We start from the raw sequence: 24,276 nt of genomic DNA, 5'->3' as shown, positions 1-24,276 counted from the left end.
CAACAGATGCTTCCATGACAGGGTGGGGAGCACACCTCGATCAACACAGCATACAAGGACAATGGAACGTACATCAAACAAAACTGCATATCAATCACCTAGAACTTCTAGCAGTTTTTCAAGCACTAAAAGCTTTCCAACCAATAATAGTTCACAAATACATTCTCGTCAAAACAGACAACATGACAACAATGTATTATCTAAACAAGCAGGGGGGGACGCACTCCACGCAGTTAAGCCTGCTAGCACAAAAGATTTGGCATTGGGCAATTCACAACCAAATTCGCCTAATAGCACAGTTTATACCAGGAATCCAAAATCAACTCGCAGACAATCTCTCTCGAGATCACCAACAGGTCCACGAATGGGGAATTCACCCCCAAATTCTGAACACTTATTTCAAACTCTGGGGAACACCTCAGATAGACTTGTTTGCGACAAGGGAGAACGCAAAATGCCAAAACTTCGCATCCAGATACCCACACGAACAATCCCAAGGCAATGCCCTATGGATGAACTGGTCAGGGATATTTGCTTACGCTTTTCCTCCTCTCCCTCTCCTTCCTTACCTGGTAAACAAACTCAGTCAAAGCAAACTCAAACTCATATTGATAGCACCAACTTGGGCAAGGCAACCCTGGTACACAACGCTGCTAGACCTATCAGTGGTACCCTGCATCAAATTGCCCAACAGGCCAAATCTGTTGACACAGCACAACCAAAATATCAGACACCCAGATCCAGCATCGCTGAATCTAGCAATCTGGCTCCTGAAATCCTAGAATTCGGGCACTTACAACTTACCCAAGAATGTATGGAAGTCATAAAACAAGCCAGAAGGCCATCCACCAGGCACTGCTATGCAAGTAAATGGAAGCGGTTTGTTTGCTACTGCCATATTAATCAAATACAACCATTACACACAACTCCAGAACATGTAGTGGGTTACTTGCTTCACTTACAAAAATCTAACCTAGCTTTCTCTTCCATTAAAATACACCTTGCAGCAATATCTGCATACCTGCAGACTACCTATTCAACTTCCCTATATAAGATACCAGTCATTAAAGCATTCATGGAGGGCCTTAGGAGAATTATACCACCAAGAACACCACCTGTTCCTTCATGGAACCTAAATGTTGTCCTAACTAGACTTATGGGTCCACCTTTTGAACCCATGCACTCCTGCGACATACAGTTCCTAACCTGGAAGGTGGCATTTCTCATCGCCATTACTTCCCTAAGAAGAGTAAGCGAGATTCAGGCGTTTACAATACAGGAACCTTTTATACAACTACACAAAAATAAAGTCGTCCTAAGGACCAATCCTAAATTTTTGCCAAAGGTTATTTCACCGTTCCATCTAAATCAAACAGTGGAACTTCCAGTGTTCTTTCCACAGCCAGATACCGTAGCTGAAAGGGCACTACATACATTAGATGTCAAAAGAGCATTGATGTATTACATTGACAGAACAAAAAACATCAGAAAGACTAAACAACTCTTTATTGCATTTCAAAAACCTCATGCAGGAAACCCAATTTCAAAACAAGGTATAGCCAGATGGATAGTTAAATGCATCCAAATCTGCTACCTTAAAGCTAAACGACAGCTGCCCATTACACCAAGGGCACACTCAACCAGAAAGAAAGGTGCTACCATGGCCTTTCTAGGAAACATCCCAATGCAAGAAATATGTAAGGCAGCCACATGGTCTACGCCTCACACATTCACCAAGCACTACTGTGTAGACGTGTTATCCGCACAACAAGCCACAGTAGGTCAAGCCGTATTAAGAACATTATTTCAGACTACTTCCACTCCTACAGGCTGATCCACCGCTTTTTGGGGAAATAGCTGCTTACTAGTCTATGCAGAACATGTGTATCTACAGCGACAGATGCCATCGAACTGAAAATGTCACTTACCCAGTGTACATCTGTTCGTGGCATCAGTCGCAGTAGATTCGCATGTGCCCACCCGCCTCCCCGGGAGCCTGTAGCAGTTTGGAAGTTACCTTCAATTATTTATATATGTATCATCTCAACCTTAAATAGGTGCATACTTAGTCACTCCATTGCATGGGCACTATTACTACAATTCAACTCCTACCTCACCCTCTGCGGGGAAAAACAATCGAAGATGGAGTCGACGCCCATGCGCAATGGAGACAAAAGGAGGAGTCACTCGGTCCCGTGACTCGAAAGACTTCTTCGAAGAAAAACAACTTGTAACACTCCGGCCCAACACCAGATGGCGAGCTATTGCAGAACATGCGAATCTACTGCGACTGATGCCACGAACAGATGTACACTGGGTAAGTGACATTTTCATTCCCAGTTATTGGTTTAATTTGCATTTCTTTTTCATTTAAGGACTGTGCTTATTTCCTATGCAGTTACCTGAAGGTGAAAACACAAATGAGACACCTACAGAACATTTTATTCTTTTCGACCACGTTTTTGAACCCGCCAGTATGGCACTCAGTATCATAGTTCCCATAGTTTTGTTAAGCACGTCAATCGCTGCATGTAAATGAAAACAGCCTGGAAATGCGGCAACTAGTTGTGCTTCCAGGCTATCAACATTTACAAGTTGGTGCTCCTCTAGGAATACTGCCACAGGGCGCGCACCGCAGACTTTGAAGACCACTCTGTTAGATAAAGGTAAACGTAATAAAACAATAATACAAACCCTCACATTGGGAAAATGTTTTTTTAAGTGGCTCTTCATCCTGAAAACAGATCTGTGGTTTATATCATGATAAAGATATAGTTTCATTGATTGTAACTGCTCCTATGTCTTCTCCTTTATCATATAGATTGCAAATTCAATGGTTAGCACTTGGACCGGACCACCAGCAATGAAGTCCCTCTTCACCCGAATGTTTTGCTGCAAGAGTTGTCCAAACATTGTGAAAACCAACAATTTTATGAACTTTCAAAGCTATTTTCTTGAAAAGGTATTTATTGAAAGCACAACATGATCACCTTTTGTTGTTTCTGAATTTCCTACCATTAACCCTTTGCTGCCTTGTTTATGATCGTATTCCCTAATTATTTTCCACTTTACTTATGTTTGTCATTGTGTTTTCGGTTAAAGGATATCGTTGTATTGAAAGCTAATTATAACCTTAACAACTACTGCCCATATCAAACTATCCTTAAAGCAAGGTCAGCGGGTGAATTTACACCACAACTCAAACCCATGTTGAATTGCACCCTTTGACGATAACTGATGAATAAATCTGTTTAGAGGTACCAAATCTACTCTTGTACACAGGAGAACAGGAGAACTACCTTATTATTCAGTGTAGGAGAGCATAGTATCCTCACCTGTCTCTCATCCCTTGTTGGCACATGACACTTGATCACAGCAGCCTCCTGGAAGAGCTCTAATTCATGTGAGATCTTTGGCACCGCTCTTCAGTTGTTCCTCTGTCGTCTTGTCAGGATATAATCAATGAGTTAGAATTGGCAAATCAACATCATTAATCAAATGGGTAACATGCGTTTTCCCAGGAGACCCTATTTTCACCTTAAATATCTATATGTGGCTCCTGGCAGAGATAGTCTCGCAGTTGCAATTCCAGATTGTCTACATCTGAGTAGGAGACAACCCAGGGAGCAGAGTTAAAATCACTGTCTGCCAACAGACTACCTAATCCAGAATAAGAGTCAACCTCCTCACATAAATGGCGCTGAAACAGAGATTGTTATATATCAGTAGCCCTTCTGATACCCCTCTTCCAGTGCAGTGCTTCCAAGAAGTAGATGCATTATCACTTTAGGATAGAAGCCAACACATGTGGAGATCTTTCTTGATTCCTATCTTTTTTCAGAATATCACAGCATTCTTTGAGAGAGATATAAATACTCCAGGTGATGCACCACAATGTTGCCACAAACATTCCAAGTCAACCCATTCGTAAAATATATCCACTTGCTTCTGGTGGAACAAAAAACAAAGTTTAGACTCCAATGCATAGACTTCGAGCCTTTTAATGTACAGGCCTGGAATACATGTATGTGTTAGACACTGAATAAACTCCCGGATTCAAAACCACACTAATTGGTATAAAACATGGAAAGAAATCAACAAAGTGCTGGAACTGAGAACCTGGAACTAGTTTAATTATTTCTGCAAACTCTCCCAAACCTTTAGTCTCAAAAACATCTACTCAAGGAGACATTTTACAGCCATGCCACTTTCACAGAGACCTGCCCCTTGTTAAAAGAACAAGCCCACTCAGAATGTTGTACTGAAATCTTTGAAGTCTTGTTATGCTACCCAGGAAGTCTGACAGTTACTCAGAATAAGCCATTTCCATGCAGTTCAAAAGAATGTAAGTGAATAACTAAATTCATAAACACATTTCTGAACAGTGATGACAAAGAATGGAAGTGAAATGCATATTAAGTCAAATATCCCCAAAGTGCTAAAATGCCCAAAGTTGTGACAAAAGTCTGGCACAACACAGGAATAGTCACCAGATTTATTTAACTCTGGTTTTAAACTTTCACTCACTTACTTTGCCAGATAGCAAACTTTAATAGAAAATTGTATTATATGATTAGTTGTTTTAGTTGTGTTGCACGTTTTCCCATGGTAGATCTCCTTAGGAACAAAATATCCAAACTGTGGAATATATTTGAGGGGCATTAGGCAGGTCTGTAATTTCCATTGACCCTCTTGCCGTAACTTTCATAAGCAAGTTTTATGACACTTGTCTCCCCTTTATGGACAGCTCCCTCAAACGTAAGCAACACTCTTTCCAAAAATTTAGAGGAATATCCCTTCAGAATGTTATGTTTTACATCATCCATCAGGGTCACACCTTGGAATTTATTCAGAAACGTCTGCAAATCCACCTTGCAGGAAGTCACATCAACACCTTTGCCTGTTAAAGGAAGAAATTGTCTTTTAAATTGTAGGGAGCAATAGACGTGGTTCCACATGTGCACTGAAACACAGGTTTCTACTCCAACTTTTTTCTCCTAGCAAAAAACTGGAAAGTGGAGGTAAGTGTTTGATCTGCAACAGCTCCACAAATACTTCTAAAAGCAGTAATTCAGGATGGTTATGCTTTAGGATAAACTGCAGTTCCTCAGCCAGGGCATTTAATGGCATCACTAGATCTACTAGATGCTTTCTTCCATATTCCCATCCATGTCAAACACATGAGGTATCTCACATTTAGGATGGCCGGATGTCACTACCAATTTAAAGTCCTCCATTTCGGATTAAAATGTGTCCCAAGAATATTTACCAAATGCACGCTGTGGGAGCAGCGTACCTGAGAAGAAAAGGACACCAGATATTCCCATATTTGGAAAGACTGGGTGATAAAAGCACCATCTTACCAGGATGCAGTCTTATCAGCAAAAGCCTGTCTCCAAATATTCGAGAAATTAGGCTTGAATTAAACAAAGAAAATTCCTAACTTGTTCAGAGCAGACGAATTACATTCCCTTGGACAATTCTGGATACAGAAGTATGAAAAGCTTTTCCTACAAAGGAGAGAATTACCAAGGTGGTAACTAGGGCTTCCATGCTTTCAGGAAAAAAGTCAGTTTCACCATTTCAGTCAGACAGTACAAACCAATCCTGGAAATGATGTAGACTTACATTCCATTAATTTAAAGATGTCGCCAATTCATGAATCCACTTTAGGGACAAGTCAACAATAAATGGAAACTGGTAACGGGGTCCTTTCACTAAAACAAGAGCTGACTCTGCAAATAGATTGTATACTGAAAATGGCTAACATTCTGCAATTGGTGTTCCTCGAACTATTGCAATCTTCTTTCTTCAACCTCAAAACAAGTATCATATTTACTCAGTTTAACTCACTCTGCCCTCTTGTATAACTCAATTAAGGTTCAGCTCGCAGTGATATCTCGAAGATACTAGAATCAGAGGTCCTTCAGGTGTGACAGACTAATAAGGTAAATTTACGAGAAAAAAGCTACTGATTCCATGGAGTTAAATACAGTAATGGCTCAGTTAATGCTAGCTTGAATCCAGTGGTACAGTGAGCCCGGGACCTACGTCCGGGCATACCCGGCATCTGGAACCCCTTATCTGCACCTGGAGTGCATCATACCCACCATTCCTGCTGAATGAACATGTGTGCATTTTTCCTAGCTTTTCTTTCATTCGGATAGTGAGTATTTGAACTAGTTATGGGACACTTGGCAAGACTGCCTTGTTGATGTCTGCATCTGTTCCATCTCAGGAGATTGAAGGATTATATGATCTGATCTTGGAAGCTTTATTGCCAAGAAACACTGCAGGCAGGAACAGTACAAGGAATATCTGAGGCTCAGAAGTCAAGTAGCACTGCAGGGCGTGCTAGTTCAGGAACTGCTAAGGCAAAGAAGCCAAGGTAGCACTGTGAGGAGTGCTAGTTCAGGAACAATGAAGAAAGAATAACAAAAGCTCAGGAAACAAGGGAGGAGTAGCTAAGACTCTGGAATAGGAACAAGGAAGATCTATGACTCAGGAACTTCAGGAAACAAGGGTCGGTCTCTCCAGAAAACAGCTACAATGACCAATGATGGCTAGCAACAGCCAGCTGCAGGTGTTCTGAATTCCTCCACCCATTCTTGGCCTGCAGAGGTGGGGACGAAGCAGTGGACAGGGGATGCTAGGTAATGTTCCAAGCATGACCAGACTGGCTTCCACAAAACCTGGCATGGCTTGAGGATGGATGGTATTTTGCAAAAAGCGTCCGAACTGCTGGAAGTCAGGATATGCATGCAGGGAAAGGACCGGAAGCTTATTAGAGCATTGGAAAGCCCCACAATCAGGCCCCCCAGTGATCGGCACAAGAGTGAATCGTGACAGAATACCCCTCCCCACTAGTGGGTCCCAGGATCTGAGACCTTAAGAGACTTTGCACCTTTGTAATAAGTCAATTTCATCAAAGTTGTAGCGCAAGATACAAGGGGGTGGCTGGAAACATGTGATGTTCTGGAAGGTAGAATAATAGATAGTAAATTAGCAGCAGTATTAGAGGCAGAACTCTGAAGAGGGAAGCACCCTGATGCAGGAGGCTGAATTGAATGCAGACTTGAAGAGTCCTAATCCAGTAACAGGGTTTTAGGAGCCTGAATCAAAGGTGTTTAAAGTTCAGATGGCCGGCTGGAGTAACATTCTGAAAATGAAGATAGGTAGACTGTAGGGTCAGAAGCAGATTGGCAGGAGGCACAGACATCAAAGACAAGCTGATGGAAGACAAATGAGATAACAGGAAGCAGACTTGAAGCTTTTCCCCTGGAGGAAAATATACAGAAGACTCAGATGCAGGAGACTCTGGAAGCAGATATATAAGAGAACCACGCCCTGGAGGCTTACATGCTGAGAGACTTGTCTCTGAGGCTGGAAACTCAGTCTCTAGAAGTATACGTGCTGAAACCTCTGAAGGCTGGCAGACTGGAAGCAAAGGGTTGGAAAATGGCAAGCTAGAGACTCTGGCTCTATAGGCAGACAGGCTGAAAGCTCGGGTCAGAAGGCAGGCACACTTGAAACTCAGGATCCCGAAGGCAGGCAACCTGGATACTCTGGATCAGAAATCAGACAGTCTGGAGGCTCTGAAGGTAGACCTTCTGGAGACTGGCTGTGTAAGCAGGCCTTCTGGCGTCTCTAGCTCTGTAAGCAGACTCTGGAGGTTCTGGCTCTGTAAGCAGACTATCTAGATGCTCTGGCTTTGTAAGCAGGCTCTTTGGAGGCTCAGTAAGCAGGGCAGGCTCTATGGAGGCTCAGTAAGCAGGGCAGGCTCTATGGAGGCTCTGGCTATGTACGTAGGTGAGCTTGAGGGCTCAGGCTATGAAGGCAGTCTAGAGGCTCTGGCTTTGTACTTAGGTGAGCTGAGGGGTCAGACTGTGAAGGCAGACCGTGCAGTGGGTCAGGCACAGATGGCAGACAGTCCAGAGGCTCGGGCATAGATGGCAGACAGTCCAGAGGCTCGGGCGCAGATGGCATACTGTCCAGGGGCACGGGCATAGACGGCAGACAGGCTGCAGGCTCGTGTACAGAGGACAGTTAGGCTTGAGGCACAGATGACAGGCAGGCTGTAGGCTCAGGCACAGACAGCAGGCAGGCTGTAGGCTCGGGCACAGACGGCAGACAGGCTGCAGGCTAGGGTACAGATGGCGGCTGGCTGCAGGCTCGGGTACAGATGACAGGCTGGCGGCAGGCTCGGGTACAGATGACAGGCTGGCGGCAGGCTCGGGCAAAGATGGCAGGCTGGCTGCAGGTTGAGCACAGATGGCAGGCCGGCTGAGGACTCTGGCTCTGAAGGTGGCAGGCTGGCTGAGAACCCTGGCTCTGAAGGCGGCAGGCCGACTGAGATCTGTGGCTTTGAAGGCAGCAGGTCGGCTGAGAACTCTGGCTCTGAAGGTGGCAAGCTGGCTGAGAACTCCGGCGCCAAAGGCACATCACCTCACCTGCACCGGAAAAATTGACGCAGCACTGTACTTTCCGGCGCATCACCTCCTCTGTAGCCCTCTGCGTCGTTATTTTCTATGCATCCCAGGTACTTTGTGCTAAAAAGATGCATCCATTGATTCCTATGGATTAAGACTTACCTAAACTTCTTAAAAGGGATTTCTTGAATTGTGTATATTGGATTCTTGTCATTTTTGGTCTTAATTTAGTCAATTAAATCACATATATTTTCCTAAGCTGGTGTGCAGTACTTTTTGTGGTGTATTCACTGTGTTATTGCACAAATACTTTACACATACCCTTCTAAGTTAAGCCTGGCTGCTCTGTGCCAAGCTACCCTAGGGTGAGCAGAGGATAATTTAGGTTGTGTTGTGACTTGCCCTGACTGGGATTGTGGTCCCTACTTGGACAGGGTGCATACTTCTGCCAACTAGAGACCCAGTTTCTAACGTTGGTGATCAGCAGTGAGGATTGGACTTGTGTTTTTGCAGTGCCATACAATAGCTATGTGTACACTACCTACCCACATTAAAAGACCATTTCGATGTTTTTTTTTTTTTTCCACAATTTTTCCTGCTTTGCATTTTTAATACATCCTATGCATCAAGTCTCTGGCTGATTCTACAAGTAGAGCCTTGGAGTTTGAGCTGGCTAAGCTGGAGGAGTAAACAGCTAACCAATTGAAAAGCTTCTGCAAAGGGAACTTCTGTACTTACAACTGGGCTCTGTCAGAGGACTCATCTGGACTGCTTTTTTGGAAGGACTGGTCCCTTACTTGTTGCCCTGCTGCCTGCTGCTCCCTGACTCTGCTGGAAGGACTTTTCCTTCCCCCACAAGTGGTCTCCAAGGGCTTGGACTGAGCTTACATCCTGTTAAGAAGTCTCAGGGCCATCAAAAAATTCACCAGAGGGAGAAAATCCTCTGCGCCGGAAAATCGGCACAACACCTGGAAAAATCATCGCATCGCCTGCAGAGTCGACACTGCACCTGTCTTGCGGCCGAAAAATCACCTCAGCGCCTCCCAAATTGACGCAGCACCTGTTTCATCACTGCAGTGCGATTTGGATTTTCAGAACATCGTTCCTGGGCTTCAAAATATCCCCACATCGCAGTAAGGAGCTAAGGCTGCGCACCCGGAAATCGATGCATCACTTTTCCTGCGAGGAAAGAATTGACACATCACCTCCACCGCGCTGGAAAGATTGGATTGACACTTTTTATGGTGTTTTTACTATGTTACTGTATGAGCTATTGCACAAATACCTTTGCCTTCTAACTTAAGCCCTCCTGCTCTGTGCAAAGCTTCCCGAGGGTGAGCATAGGATAATTTATATTGTGTTATGACTTACCCTGACTAAGATTGCGGTCCCTACTTGGACAGGGTGCATGCCTCTGCCAACTAGAGATCCAATTTCTAACACGGCACAAATAATACTTCATTTAGAAGATCTATGGATCTGGATAACTGCTGTACTGCTTCATGCTAATTCCTGGCTCCAACATCGTGGGCAAAGTGTTGTGCCTCATTGACTGATTGACAGCTGACCTTTTTCACTATGGATTTATGCTTGTTCTTGTAACTTTTTCTTAGAAAAATGTTTTCCATTGGTGTGGTTATTTTACTCCACATTGTCTGGACTCCCTTTTACAAGTCTTGGTAGAAATGGTGAAATTGGTTTAGTTTCCCTATCTCAGTGGCATGTGTTGTACCAGAATTATCTTTCACTCCTAGTGTGTGGAAACTCGTAGGACCCACTGTAAGCCTTATTACCCACTTAAAAGTACTTTCATTTTGGTTTAGCCAGAGCACACTTGATTTTGTTTTGTTTGAGTGATCTTATCTGGCCCCTAATGCCCAAGACCTTTTGCCATTACTTTGGTGATCGTTTTTTTCAGATGATGAAGCATCTTTTTGCCTGGCCTTCAGTTTTTTGTACACCCCTTCCATAGTCCTTCTCAGTCTGGTTCAGCTATGAAACATCCTTTATCAACAACTTCCAATATATCCCAAGCCACAGACCTTTTTTGGTTTTGGGGAAAGTTTTGGATTTGTTGCTCAGTATTGTCCTTGACAATACGATCATTCAGTAGCAAATCGTTTGCCCCCCCAAATCCCCTTGTACCTTTTATTAATAAAACATTGGACTCGCCTGTCGTCAGGTTCATAGGACCTAGTTCCATCTCATTTATTAATACCACCAATCTGCTGTCCAGTATTAGTTTATCTAAGGGACATTTTGAGGGTTGCAAAGTAATTATCATAACTTCTATCTGTTTGGAGTTTACCCATCCAACCATCTACAAACTTTGTGTCTTCAATCCATGCTTTAAATGTCGGAGGGTAAAACAGCTGTCCTCAAAACCACTCACTCGAATTACCTTTATGCCCATTCATCACTAAAAGATAAGTGGTAAAACCAAAACTTTTATGCAGAGCAGATGTCTCAGAGTTTTCCTGCCTTGTGATCACTGCTTGAGGTCTAGGTTTTCCTCCAAGATGACAATTCAAAAACATCCACCTGGCTTTCATATCGCTGAGGTAGATCTGCACCTAGTGCCATAGGTCATATGTTTCTCAGTTGAAAATTGCAGTAGTGAAAAATGTCCTAATTAGTCTGTGTGTCTTTTGTTAACATATCAATGTCCAGCAACATGTTTCTGTCAGTTGTCATTTTTCAGACAGATAAGAGAATACGTTCTTTTTGATTTTAGCCATTAGACCCCCTCATATGTTGCATGATATTAGTTTAACTGTGATCTATTAATAACATTGAGCTGCTACGGGAGGTGCAAAGTGTCCATCGCTTAGGTGTTTGAGTTCACCTAGTGTACGTGTGATTCTGATGCAATCTGTTTCTTGAATTTAAGTACAGTTTATCTCCCAGGTCTGCTTTTCTGCAACCCAGAAACTTTCCTTAATTTATGATTGAGGTAACCTTTGACCTTGGAGCCCCTCGTAGACTAGATGTATACCTCTATAATTGACATCTGGTTCTAGCCAACTCTCTCACTCTCCTTCCAGTCTCTCTCATGCTACTTGCCACACAGCATGTACATTGAGATGCAAATGCTGAGTATAAAATAGAGGTGTGAGCAGTTAGGTGTTGTATAAATTGGTACTGTGCATTGGTACCATGAAAATGAAAAAGATCTGCTTTTGGCAGACTTGCCTACAATGTTGTATTTTTCTCTAACTTTAGCCAAAGAGGGGCTCAGGAAAGGAATGACCAAAGTACAGCGCACAGCGCTTTCTGCTTTCATGTGCACTCTGGAATATGCCTGATGTTTCCAAATTCCAGGGGTGTCCAGTCTACTGAAAACACTGCAAAATTTATGTTCTTCTACAACCTGCTTTTCTCTGAAATTGGTCTTTAGTCTGATTCTAGCCATTTAGATGTTGGACCCCCCCCATTTATACTTTTTCATTGGTTTGGAGTGATGAGGTGTAGGTAAGTCAACAACATTTAGATAGTTAATGCATTATACTGACTCCTTTTATGAAGTGGTAAAGTCATCCATCTAGATATATATGCCCCACAGTTGTGCTCGGACTGCTGCACCATGAATCCCAAGGCTTTTGTGGAAGCACTCCCTCAAGCTGATGGCGGCCAGTCATGCGACACAGCACTGGCTGATGACCCAGTGAAGAGGGACGTCACGGGACCGGTCGCAGAGTCCAAAGTCGTCATCTCATCGCAAATCTTCAGGACATTTGGGTAAGAAGGAGGAGAAGTCGAAGTGTGCCTTGACTTCTCCACGTCCATCGGCTGACGAGACACAGGACCATCAGTATTCTAGGCCTCAGTCCACAGTTGAGCCTCTGCCTGGGCCGACTCCACGTTTCCGGGAGCTGGAGCAACCCCTGCCCAACTTAAAGAATTTTATGAGGCTATGTGCCTCATATTTGGGTGTGCTGCCCCCTCCGGTGTGCCTTTGGGCCCTGTGGTTTGGCAGGGACCACTTCTGTTTCTGCACCGGTAGCTCTGGCCCGATGCCAGGGGGGCCCTAAGTATCTGTTCCTGGATCTAGACTGATGCCAGACGTACCACCTCAATCTTTCCCGGCGCTGGTCCTGATTCTGACAATTCCAGCGCCCACTGGCAGCACCATCCCCATTTTAATCCCCAACTCCAATACGGAGCAGGAGGGTCGTCTCTCAATGCTGTTTCTGGCGCCTTCAGGAGGCTTGCCTCCCAGGTCAGAACCTAAGCCCTATTTGCATGGTCTAGGGCTTGGGGAGGAAGTCAAGCCTTATGATCAAGATATCGAGTGGTATGAGGACCTGAGAGAAACCAGTGGTCTGGGCACTTCCCCAGATGTTGTCATGCTTTCTCCCCCTACCATGGCTAAGGAGGAGGGGAACGTCTTTCGCAGTGGAGGTGCGGAGGGCTGCAGAGGTCCTCGACCTTCAGTTGCCCTCGGTGGCGGTCAAGGCCAATGTCTTGACATAGGTGCTTCAGCCATGAGTCTTCCCATCTGAGCCACTCAGCCCATTTAATGAGACCCTTACAGATGTCCTTTTGGGTACTTGCTATAAGCCCAACACAAGGGCTCCTGTGAAGAGGACAATCGCCTGTCGACACCACACCACCCTAGAGGACCCAAGTTTCCTCACTCACTACCCGACCCCTGAGAGTTGGTGGTCCAGGCTTCTACCTCCAATGTTAACCCTGGCACGTTCCCCCGTGCTCTACCGCATAGGGGCTCTCAAGAAGCTGGAGACCCTTTGGAAGACGTTTTCTTCTGTCAGTCTGTCATTCCAGTCTGTGAACACTGCATGCTTGTAGGCCGCTACTCGCATGCTCTGTGGGATACGGTTGCACAAGTGCTGCCTGCCGTCCCTGAGGAGGTCCAGGCCATGCGCACCCAATCTGTGGTAGACTGAAGAGATGCAGCAAAGATAACAATTTGCTGTGTACTCAATGTGACTGACTTGCTGAGTAGAGCGGTTTTGACTGTGGTGACCCATAAGTGCCATGCCTGGCTTCGAACTACTGGCTTTTCTGGAGATGTCATGTCTTCTTTGATGGATATGCCCTTCGATGGCTCCTTTCTCTTCAGAGACAAAGCGGACTCGGGTTCGAACATTTTAAGGACAGTTGGGCTACAGGCCTGCTCTTGGTTTATCTTCAACCCAGCGCCGCCCAGTCCATTTTTCACCCTTCTCATGGCTAAAGAAGGAACCACCAACCATGCTAATACCCACCCAATCACGGTGCTGTGCATGCTCCACAACCCCTGCATAGGGGAGGTATCTGCAGGCCTCATGGATCTGCCAGCCAGATGTCTTGTCAGTCCACTATCCCAACCCCCACAACCCTATGCAGCCTCCAAACACTCCCAATTTGCTTATACCATCATGGACATCCATTTTAGAGGCAGTATATGCCATCACCTGCTCCACTGGCAGTCAATAACATCAGATCGGTTTTGCAGATAGTCCGAAGGGGCTACTTCCTTCCTGACTACCACTCCCTCCCATGCCACCATCTCAAGACAGGCTGACTGAGGATTATCTTTCTCTTCTTTGCAAGGAAGTTGCAGCGGTCTTTGCCAAGGGAGCTAAAGAGAGGGCCCTGACACCAGAAGTAGATCATGGTTGCTATTCCCACTACTTTATGGTGCTGAAGAAGGACAGAGGCTTTTGTCCTATCCTAGACCTGTGGTCCCTCAACTACGTCCTCAAGAAGGAGAAATTCAAGATACTCACATTGGTTCAGGTTCTGTCTGCCCCGGACCCAAGAGACTGGATGGTAGCGTTGGACTTACAGGATGCATATTTTCAAATCCCTGTCCTGCCTGCCCACAGGTGTTAACCTGCGATTCGTAGTCGGCCACAAACATTTGCAGTTTGCTGAGCTTCCCTTTAGCCTGACCCAGCTCCCTTTGGGTGTTCACCAAGGTGATGGCAGGGGTCAGAAGACCAAGTTACTTACCTTTGGTAATGCTTTTTCTGGAAGAGACTCTTATTCAATTGTGGATTCCTCACTTAACCTCCCTGCTTTACGATATAGGCTCTTCACCCTAAAGCCTGATATATTTCTGCATATTAGTCACACATTGTTCGGTCATGGCTTCGCATTTTTGGCACAGAAATAGTTACGAAAGTAATTGATGTCAGAACACTGAGGTGGTGCCTTTAGAGGTACCTCACATGTTACTTTGGACATAGAGCCAATAGACGCTATCTACTGGTGCACAGAGGTACGGCTCAGGATTTTCCAGATCCAGTCTGATGCCTGCGGAATATTCTAAGGTAAGGGATCTGCGGTTTCTACCACAAGAAGCATTTCCAAAGGTAAGTAACTTGTTCTTCTATGCTTGTTAGATGTCTAGCACGTTATTCAATGTAGTGTGGTGTAATCCAAAGCAGCAACAATCTCGAAAGTATAAAAATGTTAACCTGCCATGTTGCTTGACATTTTCGAAGGTAATAGAAATATATGAAATACTCAAAGCCAGTATCAGCCATCGAAAGGCATTGGCAAAGGTGGATCGATTTGGCCTGGTGCAAACATTTTTCTGAATTGTTTGGACTGCAGTAAAAAATATATATATATATATATTCTGCATTGTCTATTACACAACCAGCAATCGCTATGCAAATTGAAGTGACTTGTTTGTAACTCTGCAAAACTTTCCAATAGTATGCAAAATACAGAATTTAACATTAAAAAAACTCACAACCGTTGAATTTATCAGTGGATGTCTTTCATCCGGCTGAGACATTGATTAAAAATGTGGTAGAAAGCAGCTTCCTGGGGGTACTTGTCCCACAGGACTGTATCACGAGCCCGACTCTGGCTCAGCTGCGGCAGTTTTTACTAGTGCGAGCGGAAGCCTTCATTGGAAAACGGTAGTAAGGTACTATACCTTCCATGTGAATAGAGAGGCGCCTAATAATGTGACCTCAGCATCCGGAAGACTGGGGTTCTTCAGCTCTCAGTACTTGCATGTAACATACTAGAGAACTTTCAGTGTCATATATAGATCACTTGCAACGGTGGACTCCAGCTCAGCTAAAACTGTTCTTGAAAAATGTGACTGCTAGATTAAGCTACTCACAGAACATAGAACGGTGTGCCCAGTTGGAAACTTACAAATTCTATTCAGGTAGCCTTCCTCTAAGATGAACCAAGGATATTTGAAGCTTACGCTGAATCACAGCCCCGGGTGTTTTATAATCAGGCTATGATTGGGTATTTTACCACTAAATAATTTTAGGAAGCACTAGTCAGATAAAGGAGATAAGTTGGGAATTTGTGATTTGTGTAAAGGTGGGATTCAAGATGTTAGGCATGTATTGTTTGTTTGTCTCTATAAATCAGTATTCGTAATTATGTTTTAAATACAGTGTTATTAAAACCGATGACTTGATTGTTTTAGTAAAATCACCCCGGAACGAATTTGTGTGCCTTAATTTGTACACTTTTTAAAAATCATTTTTAGTAATGTATTAGCAGTTTATTTATATGGAAAGTGTTGTTCATGATTTCATTATTTTTAATGTGTGTATACATTGTTGATCTCTCTTGAGAGCTAAATCAATTAAATTGAATACTAGGTTACTAAGGCACGTTGAAATGATGTGCTGCTTGGTATAATTTTTGTCTAAATATATCCATATCACATAAAAGTGCCTCTTTAATTCATTTTGGCTATTATCTAGCACTATTTGACCAAAGTTACAGTTTAAATCTCCAAACATTTTTTATCAATGTTGGAAACCACTTATGTCACTTGTCATTATCGTTTATACCCTAAACCCCCTTTGTGTCTTAATAACCAGCACTTTATAGATGTGTGCATGATCACAATATCGGTCAAACGTTCCCGTTCTAGATAAGTGGATTACAGTTGAAAATGACTAGTGTGTATTAAAAGTGCATTACCTTCATCTTTTTAGCTGCTTACGGCCACCCGGTGAATTCATTAAAGTTCAGCGATAAGTCACTGGCACGTCCAGTTAATACTTCACCCGGGCACACCGCTTTCCATAATAAAACCTCGCTGTGCGCGGCCTGTGGCAGAACCAGCCCCGGCAGGCGGGTCCTGGGCCGAACCCACTGCTCGCTTTCTGACCTGAGCTCTGTGCGGTTCGCTTCCAGCCGGCCTGCTCTCGTACAGGACTGGTTAAGGTTACTGAAGCATCACGTCCACCACCTTTGCTGACCTTGTTTAATGATGCGCAAAAGAAGAAGCTGATTTGAATGCCTTACATTTTGTTCTGAACGTTTACAAATAGACTTAATGCTGCCAAAAATAAAATGTTCTTTTACAGCCATCAATAAAGAGCATTGGCGAAGTAAATTGGTCTGGGTTGTGTGTGCTAACGGATGCAAACACATAGATGCACAAGTTTGTGGATATCAATTTTTCCAACTGCACAGTGCCCGACCGCTTTTACGAATCTTTGGCAGGCTTTCATCCCAAGGATTAAAAAAAAAATATTTGGGCAAAATGCTACATTTCTAGCATATGTTCTCATATTGCCTGGAAACTAGACAACATTGTATTTTGTTGTGGGTGCACGTTCGAAGAGATACATTCATTTAAATTGAAATTAATTTAATTTAATTTAATTTAATTTTAATTTTAATTCATCCTAAATTGCCTAACCCTCCCATAGGAATTTTAGGCCTCTCTCTCTAAGAAACTTTGGAGAAAAATTCAACCAAGAGAAGAATTGTAAACACTTCTTCCCTCCAAACTAAAGGTTTTACAGGAGTAGGTAATATAACAATATTCAGTATCTGCATCAGCTATCATGTATTGCCCTTTAGAAAATGCCTATGAAATTCTAGGACTTTCTGATGATATTTTTTTTTATATAGCACGTTACATGAGTTTTGCAGAGTTGTGAATCAAATTCTTTCATGTTAAGGAGAGGGCTGAGAAAGGCTGCGTGATCCTTGCCTTCTTGGCGAAAATAAATTAAATATACCACTGAAGGGGAAGGGAGTAGAAAAAACTCATGAGTTCGCCCTCCAAACACACTATGCACACACACAAACTACTTTTTGGTTGGCGATCAAAACACTGACTAAGACATAAAGTCCCAACAAAAGGGTCTCACCCACCGGTTGGTGCCATACTTCATCAAAAAATTCACTCCTCACATACGCTAGAGTTTTCTAATTGATGTGGACTCTTCCCCATATAGAGGAGCATTTACTAACCCCAACTTATCTACTAGTCAAGCGAGTGAGGAAAAGGGGATACCAGAATAGAAAGTAAACTGGATTCCCACATAACACAGCTAGAGAGGAGGTATGGCAAAGCACTCCCTCCACGGTCACTAATCAAATATCACAAACTAGTGCGATGGCTGAGGGGTGTAAGGCCAATTTGGTTTATATCATGGGTATTTCCAAATCTGGTTCCAAAGTAACTACTACCAAGAGCTACAAATTATATTAGAAGAGGAGGCATCACCCACTCTTTATGCATGCTGCACCATCGGCAACCTTGTCCCAGCCTTGTAAGATAAAATTACCAGGGCGGATTCAACCTCAATAAAGAGGGAGTTCCTAGATAAAACGAACTGGCTAAGACGTGATCCGGATAAACTAAAAATACCTAAATGTAAAACCCAGAATAATACCTCTAGTATATCTAAAAACAGTAAGAGGATGGGATACAGATACAATGGCCCCACCATCCCTCATAAGCGAACATGTTTCTTCCCTTATGTTTGCCAGTACTGGTTGGGTGCTATTTTCAGGTCCAGTGGGGATTTGTGTCACAATAACTTATGATAAGTCAGTGAGAATGAAGAAAACAGCTGTCTTTGTTTCCTACTTTGACACCCCGGGATATGTTTCTCTAACTATAGGAATGGAGAGCATGAACGGCTAGGTTACATGAGGAATTTAGGTGTTTCAAATTATATGCCTCTCGACAATTGTGTGACTACAGAGGATATCATCTCCACCGATATTTTTAGTTATATATACCTATGACACCCCTGTAGTTATGGTTAAGTGGACTTATGGTTATGTCGACTTTACATTGAAAAAACTTTTTTTGTTTTCTTTATAGCTTTGCCACCTTTTGACAAATCTGCACAAAGGCAGATTTCTGTTTCCAGGTTAAAAAAAACTGTGGTCAGTTTATGACATAATCTTCTAGCTAGTGCAGAGATGAAAGGTTTTAGTTCGTCTTAAAAACATGGACAAGAAGAAACAGAGTTATGGGGCATGGTGCAACTTAAAAAGTTGCATTAAAGCTCAGATAGTGTTACCTTGCCACGGGTCAGTGGGCACCCTATAGGAACTGGAGTGTAATAATCTTTCTTTGAAACAGACAATACTTGACAATGCCACATTCTGTTGGCTGCAGACTCCAAGATACATTCCTGAAAGTGGGGACAAATCAAGGATTTTATTGTAGCGGTTGAGCAGAAGGGAATAGATAGCCTAGACACATTTTGAGAGTCCAGGATACATCAGGGATGCTGAGAATGTTAGTCACTGTTTATAACTCATTAGCTTCAGATAGCTAGACATATTCATTGACAGATGTAAATTGGTGAGCTTAGCAAGTAACATGATCTCAGTGCTTGAATTAACTAAAAGTAATTTCGAAAAATTCCAAGCTCTTCCCACCTAAATCATGAGCATGGTTGCTCTGTTTAATAAGATTTTCCTTTCCAGGCAATTATACGTGCTTCAGGACTGCTCATATACAGTCCCTGTAGACTTTTTTTTAGTGGATTGGAAGCTCACATTTAGGCCCTAATTATGACCCTGGTAGTCTTCAGACCGCCAGGGCCATGGTGGAGGTCTGACCGCCTCCAAAGATGTGGTCCGACCACCACAATATGAGTGTGGTGGTTGGGCCATGGTCAGACCGCCAGTTTCCCTCCACTGGAGGGACTGGCAGTGCTGGTGGTACTAATCCACCAGGGCAGCACTGCATGCAGTGCCACCCTGGGAAGTACGAACCCCCTCTCCGACAGCTTTTACATGGCGGTTACACCAATGACAATTAGGGAATTGAAAAAACCTATATTTGTCCCTAGGTCCGGGTTGAAGACTCTTTGATTATTACATCTGAACATCTACTATGGGACGAAGATATAAGGACATTTAAAGAGTCCTGTCTAGCTAAAGTGAACTTGCCAGCCCATTAAATTGAAGTTCTGAACTTTTTCTAGGCAGATAATACCATTGTCATAAAAGCCTGAGGTAAGGGTGGTAATGTAGTGGCACTTACTAAAGATTTACATCTCCAGGAGGCCTGTAGGCAACCTAACAACGAGGACTGTTATTTAGGATTTATTCACAATCCGAGTATTCTGTTCAAAAACAAATTTCATATGTTGATTAGTTACTAGGTCAATGAGGAAGCCGTTGATATTGAAGAAAGCAAATGATTGCTATGCAAACATCCAGTTGTTCTGGCCCTTTCTTTACTGGTGATTCATAAATCATCAAGGTTACCACCAGAAAGGACATTTAATAGCAGTACTGGTAACCCTGCAGAAAATGTCTTGAAATATTTGGATACATTTTTGATTCAGAATTTACCTATCATGGCTTCTTTTGTTTAATCCACTGGTGATGATTTTCTTTTGGAGGGAGAATATTATGTATAAAGAAAGGTTGATGCAATGGCATGCCATTCACACTTTTGTATGCCATTCTTGTAAATGGCTAATTTGAACAAACTTGTGTTTCCAATGCCTTACTAAATGAATATCATACTTGTGCCCAAATCTGGATTCAATATATTGACAAGCTATTCATTGTCTAGAGTGGGACATAGGGCTTTCAAGCACAATATATTAAACCATAACTTAAAGTGTCTTCATTTAAAAAAAAACTGTAGCTAGAGAAATTATTGAACTCCTAGATTTATATATTCTTTTAAATACTCTTTCTCTGTCATTTTTACAGAAGTAGCTCCTGATTCAATTCAGATACTTGCCATGTTTTGAATATCATGAGAATCTAGTATGATATGGTAAATACCTCAGTTCTAAACGCAACTGTACTGCCACAGACATATGGGGAAGTAGCAAACAAATTGACTACTAGATTCAGAATTGTGGTATTTCCAGAGGGATACTGGAGAAAGCCAGGGAAAAAAGTAGACTCAAATGACAGAACAGGTTTCTTTACTGTTAAAGAGAATAAAAGTAAAGAGACAGTTAATCAAAAAGAGTTTGAAATGTACTTGCTTACTCGATATTTAGATCAAAGTTCTAAATTGAGATGAATTGTTCATAAACATTAACATCCATTGTTAGCGGAACTAATTTTAAAGAACATACTCTCTACCTATATTAAATTGTTGTTTTACAGAGATAAAAACATTATTAAAGGTAATTAGAAGCCTCAGTTTCCCTTGTAAACAAGTATCCTTCCCTGATTATCTGTTATATGATGTTATAAATGCTTGGATTGTAGAACTTCCCTTAATTAAACATGAAATAATAGGCTCTAATGGCAAAATATTTAGCATCAAATCTTTCATTAACACTTGGAAGGCTTTTGTATTGTGTATGTTCAAATGTCCTTGAGGTCTGTTATCTATAGGGACACCCTCAGACAGCTCCTTTATGTATTGAGAAGCATATTTGGTCAATCAGAAAAAGGGATTTGAGACATCCTGTGGCCCAGCATTTCAAGGCACACCATAATTTGGATCACATGTTGATTCAGTTTACCAGGGGCATGTACTAAGAGAACTCACCCATATGGGGGTAATAGTGAATTAAGATTTAGACAGGCTGAACTGTGTATTATTAACTGACAAACCTAGTGGGTTGACCTCTGATGAAGGAATTCATTACTTTCTAAGTTCTTAAAAGTGAGTGTCAGGTGGATGTACATTTGATATATCCAACAGTTTTTTAAATGTTACTAGGGATTCATTTTTAGAGACATGGAAACAACTAATTGTGGTGGATAACACTGTATTAATTGTATCATGTAACATTTCCATACCTAGTGTTGCTCTTATAATCATTTGTGATTAGTGTACATTAGAAATGGGCAAACCAGGAACCATGTGACAACCACATTGACTTTATATACTTAATTTTCATCCTTTCTGTTTGCGGGTGGCAAGCCCAGCCATACAAGTGAGATGCCATTTTTATCACAACTAGTGTGGGAATGTTGGGTGGATCCCCACAGAGTCAGGAAATTTCCCTCATAGACGTGTGAGCAAAATGCTCCATTTTGGCCGAGGTTTGAATGCATTTTGAGTAAGATAGAATAGGAAAAAATTGCTTTCACTTAGAAAAACGAAAAAACTGTGGGAACAACCCGCTTGTTGAGGCAATTTTTAGAAAACAAAAGCATGCTTTCTTCCACAGCATTTTTCCCAATTTGTTTTTTTAAGTCTACATTTAGGTTATTTTCTTGGTTCCTTCTAGGGGATTCCAAAAAAACCCTATGTATCACCATAATCTCCAACATATGGGAGAATTCATGCAAAGGTGGTCTTAACTTTTTTTGTGTGTTTCAGAAAAGGTATTATTAGTCTTGAGTGCAAAGTGCCACAAACATCAAAAAAGGGCCATCACTAGGTAGGAAAAGCTTCAGAAGCTAAGGGGAGGAAAAGTCCAATAGTCTACCCTGGCCCTGTTAGGAGTTAATGGATTTACAGATTATTTGGAATTCTACATACATGTAGGCTTGTTTGACACTTTCTTGTTTGTGTAGACAATCACAGTTGTGAAGGGAATATTAGAAATTGTTTGGAAACAAAAAGTAATCACAGAAATGCTCAATAACAGGAATAGCCTATCTACCGAGATGATCAGAGCCATTTTGAATCCTTGTACTGGAGCAGATCGATTTTCCTGGCAGAAATTTCGAATTATATTTTATAAATTCTATTTATTCTTTTTTTTTTCAAAATCAACCAGTTTAGTCTGAGCCTTAATTTTAAGTATTGTGTCCTGTAGTGGAAAACTGCTCCTTTGATAAGAAAAAAGCTTTTCAGTAACTATAGCTGTTCTTTGACATCTGTGGAATCTTCATTTTCCTCATAGACCATGCCTGTCGCTATGGCGCTGCTGAGGGATGTTCATAATCTCTGCCCCAAAGAGGTTTTGTCGTTTATATTGGATTTAATCAAGTACAACGACAACAGGAAAAATAAGGTAAGTGTGACCGTTTCTGTTCAAAATCAAATGGTGGATGCTGTAAATAGCCAACATTTAAAATCAATTATATATTTTTTTTAACATGCAGCCTGAAGTTTAAAAATTATTTTACTTCCCCATTAAGCATTCATGCTAGAAAAAAACTGTTGAGAGAGCAACTTTTGGTCGTGCAACAATATAAGAATGAAGGTATAGCTTACAATAGAATAATCCCCAGGTCCAGACTGGATCCGGATTTTTTTTTGTGTGCAGTATTGCTGCGTGCCATTCGTGGCATTTGGCTCTTTGTGGCATCGTCAACTGTGCCGGAAGTTATGAGCACTTTGCCTGTATAGGTGCCACCCCAGCACTCTGACATCAGTTCTTTTCTTTCCACACCAGTCTGCGCAGGTTCGGAGAAGAGCTACCCCTGTCTTTTTTGACTGACTCTTTCTTGACTTTTTGTTGACACATTTTTTAGACTTGATCTCCTAGTGTGGTAGGGATGTCCACAAGAAAGGCTGGTTTGAAGCCCAGAGGCACCTGTTAATGACCAATGCCAGTGATGAACCCACACCTTGTCTGACTTTGGTACGTCAAGTGTGACCATGACGCCAAGACCTGTACCGATTGTCATGCCATGCACCCCATGGCCTTAAGGGAGCGGTCCTTCAGGCTCCTTGCCGCCCAACATTCGACTTCACTCCATCCATTGAAGTCATCCAACAAGACTGAGGGTTAGTATCCGAGGCCTGGCTCCTCAATTAATTCTGTGCTGCAACCATCTTTGTGCTTACCTTAGTTTCCTGGAGCCGAAGGCCCCCCACCCCCCAAGACCACCCCTGTTCAACATAGTGAACTTTTAGGCCATGCACCTTGTATTTGTGTGGCCCTTCCCCACTGGAACACCTTGGAGCCCTGCAGGCTCAGGGGTGTGTGGAGCCCCTTACTGGGTGTCCTACAGCGGGTTCACCCCTGAAGCCAGTTGGGTACCTTGAATGGCTCCGGAGCGGCTCCGGTCGTGCCACCTTGACCTTCCCTGGCTCTACTGCTGACGTCCCCAGTGGTGTAGTCCCCATACTCCTCCCCAGCTCTGACAACACAGCTAGATGGGTGCCATCCGGCTCTGTCTGGGAGAAAACCATCCATGTCAGAGCCTGTGCCCTATTCCTTTGAGATTGGGAGGGGCCATTTGATTAATAACAGCCACTAGATGACACTGAGAACGCCTAGTTTGAGAAGCAGCAGATGCAAATGGACTTGGCACCTCCTCAGATACTGGCTTGGTTTCTCCTCCTACCGTGGCTACGGAGAAGGGAGCCACATTCGCTATGGTGGTGAGAAGAACGACTGCGGTCCTATACTTTCAGCTGCCCACTGTAGCTGTCAAGACGCATGTCTTGATGTAGTTGCTTGGCTGGGAGTCACTGCATCTGAAACGCTTCTCCTATTTAACTAAGCACTCGTTAACATCCTACTCCAGGGCCTGGTCCAAGCCCTGCACAGGGCCTCATATGAATAGGTTTGATTGCCCGCCTCCATCATCCTGCCCCACAGGACCACAGTTTCCTCACAACACACCGTACCCTGGAGAGCTTGGTGGTCCAAGCCTCCACTTCCACAGTAAATCCTGGTGCGTTCCCTACCACCCCCCCGGACAGGGAATCCAAGAGGCTGAATTCTTTTGGGAAGATGTGGTTTTCTTCTGCCAGCCCGGCACTGCG

At 43.0% G+C, this 24,276-nt stretch overlaps 1 protein-coding gene across 2 annotated transcripts in view; it reads left to right on the top strand.

Annotated features, from left to right (window-relative positions):
* The window catches only part of TAF2 (TATA-box binding protein associated factor 2), a 663,535-nt gene that overhangs the window by 368,170 nt on the left and 271,089 nt on the right, over window positions 1-24,276 (top strand). For both annotated transcript variants that reach the window (XM_069220673.1, XM_069220672.1), the window contains exons 17-18: window positions 2,822-2,962; window positions 22,460-22,570. In XM_069220673.1, the coding sequence (XP_069076774.1) occupies window positions 2,822-2,962; window positions 22,460-22,570 (252 nt within the window). The remainder of the gene's footprint in view (window positions 1-2,821; window positions 2,963-22,459; window positions 22,571-24,276) is intronic.

Source organism: Pleurodeles waltl, chromosome 2_2, assembly GCF_031143425.1.
Source record: "Pleurodeles waltl isolate 20211129_DDA chromosome 2_2, aPleWal1.hap1.20221129, whole genome shotgun sequence".
NCBI lineage: Eukaryota > Metazoa > Chordata > Amphibia > Caudata > Salamandridae > Pleurodeles > Pleurodeles waltl.
The sequence above is the reverse complement of the archived record's forward strand: the minus strand, read 5'-3'. Positions and strand labels throughout refer to the sequence as shown.